Consider the following 4,398-nt stretch of genomic DNA (forward strand, 5'->3'; position numbering starts at 1 on the left):
CTTTCTAGAGTCTTGTGAGAACTTTAAGGCAGAGTTTCCTTTAGCAGACCACAATGCTGAAGACTTGGACAGCTTTCTCAGTGAGGTATCCAAACAAAGCCCTATAACTGAGGCATTGTGGGTTCTTGAGGGTCCATTTTCAGCTGGACATACACAATGGCTGTTAAGTAAAGGCACTCGAGTGTACAGCCTTAGGCAGTGTGTTATTGGCAGTAGGGAGGTGTAAGTTTAGTACATCACAGCAGATCCTATAGCAGGTTCCTAGAACGGAGAGGGACAGGAAAGAAAAAAACATGAGCAAAACACAAAACAAGCTTGCTGAAGCTTCTAGGGAACCAAGTCCTTCCCCTTCTCACCTCCCTGCCTATTTTCCACGAATGTAGTGGCAGCCTGCTTCGGGAGAGTCAGCTTTTTTCCTTATCCTTCTACAGCTGCTCTAGAAGAAATGACGGACAGCGGTGTGGTGAAGCCTATTTGTTCAAACCCTGCAGAGCCAATGCATGGCCTATCTACCCCTTAAATTCCACTCAAGTAACCTTTGAACGTTTCTCAAAAAATTAGTGAGATTCAAAGTGACTCTCATCTGCTGAGTTACAGCGTGCAGCTGGTCCTGTCAGAGTCTGGTTCACAAGTCTGAATTTCAGAGGACCGCTAATTCATTTTATTTATTTTTTTTTAAATAAGGGCAGCACCTTCCTGGAGACCTGACAGCCAGAACACACTCACACAGGCTGACATTCAGGACTGCACAGCTGCTATACCATGATGTATAGTCAGACAGCTTCCATGAACACTGGTTGTATTTGTTCAGACCTGCCTCAGCAGTCCCTCTTCTTTTTCCTCTAACTATTAAGAGAAGTTTTGTGAAGATGCTGAAATATAGCTGCCTACACAGATATCTACACTGGAGCACTGCGTCCAGCTCTGGAGCCCTCAGCACAAGAAGGACATGGAACTGTTGGAGTGGGTCCAGAGGAGGGCTACTAAAATGATCCGAGGGCTGGAGCACCTCTCCTATGAGGACAGACTGACGGAGTTGGGCTTGTTCAGCCTGGAGAAGAGAAGGCTGCGGGGAGACCTGGTTGCAGCCTTTCTGTACTTAAAGGGGGCCTATAGGAAAGATGGGGAAAATCTTTTTAGTAGGGCCAGGTGTGACAGGACAAGGGGTAATGGTTTTAAACTGAAGCAGGGTAGGTTTAGGCTGGATATAAGGAAGAAATTCTTTACAATGAGGGTGGTGAAACACTGGAACAGGTTGCCCAGAGAGGTGGTGGAAGCATTCAAGGCCAGGTTGGACGGGGCTCTGAGCAACCTGATCTGGTTAGCGGTGTCCCGGCTCACTGCAGGGGGCTTGGACTAGATGACCTCCAGGGGTCCCTTCCAACCCAAAACATTCTATGATTCTATGATATCGCTCGCTCTCTACTGCAAGCATTTGTTAGTGAGTTTACCATTAAGTCCTTGGCAGTACTTTTCCTCTCTTTAGCTCTTTGTGTTAGAGATCCTTGAAGCATGAAGTTTCTGTTAAATGTTCTGACAGTGGTAACTGGAGAACCATCTATTTTTTCACCTGGGAAAAATACAAAAAGGGAGATTTTTCACACAACAGACCGAAGCAGATGTAATAATACTCCTGAAGAGTCACAGCTTCGAGAGAGATAAAACTTCCCCTAAGATGTATGAGGAAAGCTGGATTTAATTTAAATGAAGAACAGAAGTCTATGATACTCCAAATTTATTAAAGTTTGAGGCCACGTCAATCAGTGGGATTACACAAGAGTAAAACAAGAGTAATGCAGGGTAAAGCAGTCCCTAGAATTGTCAGAGAGAATGCACTGCGGGGTTAATAAAAAAAAAAAAAGAAAACATGAAAGAAAAAAGCACTTTATAAAGCCAATTCACAGCCATACCCTAACATACCAGGAACATTGCTGAGCCACATCATATGGACTGGCATCAGCAGACATAGGCTTCAAAACAACAGCGGGGTTGTGGAGGGTGGCAACTGGCTTTTGGCAATTAAATGCTGCGGCTGCCTGGGCCTCGCACACCTGGCCTAAGCCCAGGCACACCAGGGTAGCAGCGTCCCTGCTGCAGGACAAGTACTCAGCATTTCTCATTTGCTTTTCCCAGCTTCTGTTGCTATTAATTTGCCACTGTCACAGCTTCCACGGGAAGAGAAAGTGGTGATGCTTTTTAATTTGACAAATGGGTATTTTATGTAATGCAAGTACGATGGGAGATGAGGAGGGTGGACATATTTAGGCTTTCTCTCTTCAGTTTATGCCTTAATCTTTCCCCTCCTTTGCTGAACCTTACGAAGAGAGACTCTCTCTCTAATGTATGTAACAACTTGAGCGCACCTTGTATTGGTGGAGCTGGAAGTTTTCTCCTCTGCTGCCTTGATGTGTCTATTGTATGCATCTGTAAACAACACATAGGCGTTACTCAACTCCATTACAGAAAGAGAGGCGAGATTTCCCCAATGTATTTTTGAATACTACATAATGTTCTGGCACCTGGTTTGTTTGCTTTTGATCCCGTTTCCTTGTCAGGCGAACACATGGAGCCACGTTCAAGCCTGCAACAGTGAGAGCTGATATTCTGCTCTCAATATCTGAAATCTTCAAAGAAAATAAAAGAGAGAGACAGACAGATGGGGAGGGGGAAAAAGAAGTTTTAAAATTACTGTGGATGCCACTACTAAAATATATCCCTCCCCCAGTCAAATTCTCTTTAATCAAAAAATATAAACAGATGGCTAACTTCTTCAGCAATTCTGACACTTTCCTGTATTCTTTAGTCCTGATGTTAAAAGGAGCTTAATTTGTTAGTAAAGATGGAGTAAAAGAACAATCCAACCTACCGTGTGACTCCAAGGAAGAGGCATTTTACTCCTTTTGAGGAAGAAAAGAAAGGAGAGAACCCCCCCGCCTGCCATCTCCCAGTTACCTTTAGCTGCATAATCACAAGTTCATTCAAGCTGCGTTTTTCAAAGGCTACATTCAAAGAATGACTTTGTGGGACACATTTCCTAATTCAAAATTAATTTCATGCACATGCAGAGTACATCTTTGGTCACAAAATCTAAACATTTGATCTTAAGTATTTATAATTTAAGCGTATATGTACGTTAAACACACACATGCATAAATGCAGGTACACACTAGAGAAAAACACTCAATGGAAAACAAATTGCTAGGAAAAACAAAAGTCCAAGAAAGCAAACATCTGGTCGGAAAGTGGGCTGATGTTGAGACTAGGGGAAAAAAATGTTGGACAAAGGGAAAGAAGTGTCAGAGAAGTCAGACCTACAGCCCGACTCCTGATTCACGGTGACACCTGAAGCTGTTCACCCTGCAGAAGACCTTCACTCTCTGTAATCCTCCTTACATAGCTTAGGCCTCCCTCCTCACGTCTCACCCCCATTAACATATTTACCATAAAACAATGACCGAAGCCAACAAAACGCCACTGCCAGTTCGCCATCTAGTGCAGCAGTGCACTTCGGACATCAGAGAGGTGTCAGACTCTCAGATCTTTGCTCAGTCCTAAATCGAGGTGGCTGCTGTGGAATAAAATAAACCGGTACTTCCCGTGAAAGCCTGGCACAGGCAGGTTGGAGTGCCTCGCTCGGTACAGACCGGCCAGTGAAAGCATTGGCAGTGAGCTGCTGGCAGGGTTATCCCCTTGAGGTCTGGCAGCGTTACCTTGTTCAGCTTTTAGCACCAGATCATGATGTTCTCTTCTGAGCCCCAGACTTTCTGGAGCCCACTAGAGACATGCTAGAATCACAGCCCACAAGAGCAATTGCCTTTTGGCTGGGACGTGTGCGGCTAAATCCTGAGGCAGGCTTGCAAGTGCTCAGCTCTGTGCTTTTGGCTCAGCAGCTGGCTGCCCTTGGCCTTTTTCAGCAGAACGGTACCGACGCTGGCTTCTTTTAGAAAGTGCTTTACAATCTGCTGATGAGCTAAACTGCCTAGGACTGTATTTGCAGCCTGGCCACAGCCCCGCGTGTGAGACAGAGTGCACCGTGAGAGCTGCCTGGCAGCGAGGAGCAGGTTCAGTGTTAGTATCGCAGTAACAGGCCGTTGCACTCCTGTGTCCGAAAACAAGCTGGGGGAAGAAACAAACAAACACAGAGTACATCTGGCTGGGCTGAGTTATGCATCTCAGTTAAGCTCTGCTCAGCTCCTGTGACGCAGTCAGCGCCCTTGGATCATCAGTCCGCGGCGGTGCAAAAGAAAATCGGAAGTAAGTGTGCACAGGAAAAAAAGGTAAGCGCAAAGCAAGGCGGTATGAAACCTGCAGGCGGGGAGGAGCCGCCATCCTCACCTGAAGCTCCGCGTGGTGAACCTGGGCGGCTGCTGTGGCCACCTGGTCCTCCACACCGGGCCG

The 4,398-nt window shown here is 46.0% G+C and overlaps 1 protein-coding gene across 3 annotated transcripts in view; it reads right to left on the reverse strand.

Moving 5' to 3' along the window:
• Positions 1-228: 228 nt before the first annotated feature.
• LOC104123721 (myosin VIIA and Rab interacting protein) overlaps positions 229-4,398 on the reverse strand; it is a 218,126-nt gene continuing 213,956 nt past the window's right edge. For all 3 annotated transcript variants that reach the window (XM_035891597.1, XM_035891596.1, XM_035891598.1), the window contains 5 exons: positions 4,336-4,377; positions 2,520-2,624; positions 2,364-2,424; positions 1,452-1,570; positions 229-261 (listed from right to left, as the gene is read on the reverse strand). In XM_035891597.1, coding sequence (XP_035747490.1) covers positions 229-261; positions 1,452-1,570; positions 2,364-2,424; positions 2,520-2,624; positions 4,336-4,377 — 360 coding nt within the window. The remainder of the gene's footprint in view (positions 262-1,451; positions 1,571-2,363; positions 2,425-2,519; positions 2,625-4,335; positions 4,378-4,398) is intronic.

This window comes from Egretta garzetta, unplaced genomic scaffold, assembly GCF_000687185.1.
Source record: "Egretta garzetta isolate BGI_Z169 unplaced genomic scaffold, ASM68718v1 scaffold403, whole genome shotgun sequence".
Classification (NCBI taxonomy): domain Eukaryota; kingdom Metazoa; phylum Chordata; class Aves; order Pelecaniformes; family Ardeidae; genus Egretta; species Egretta garzetta.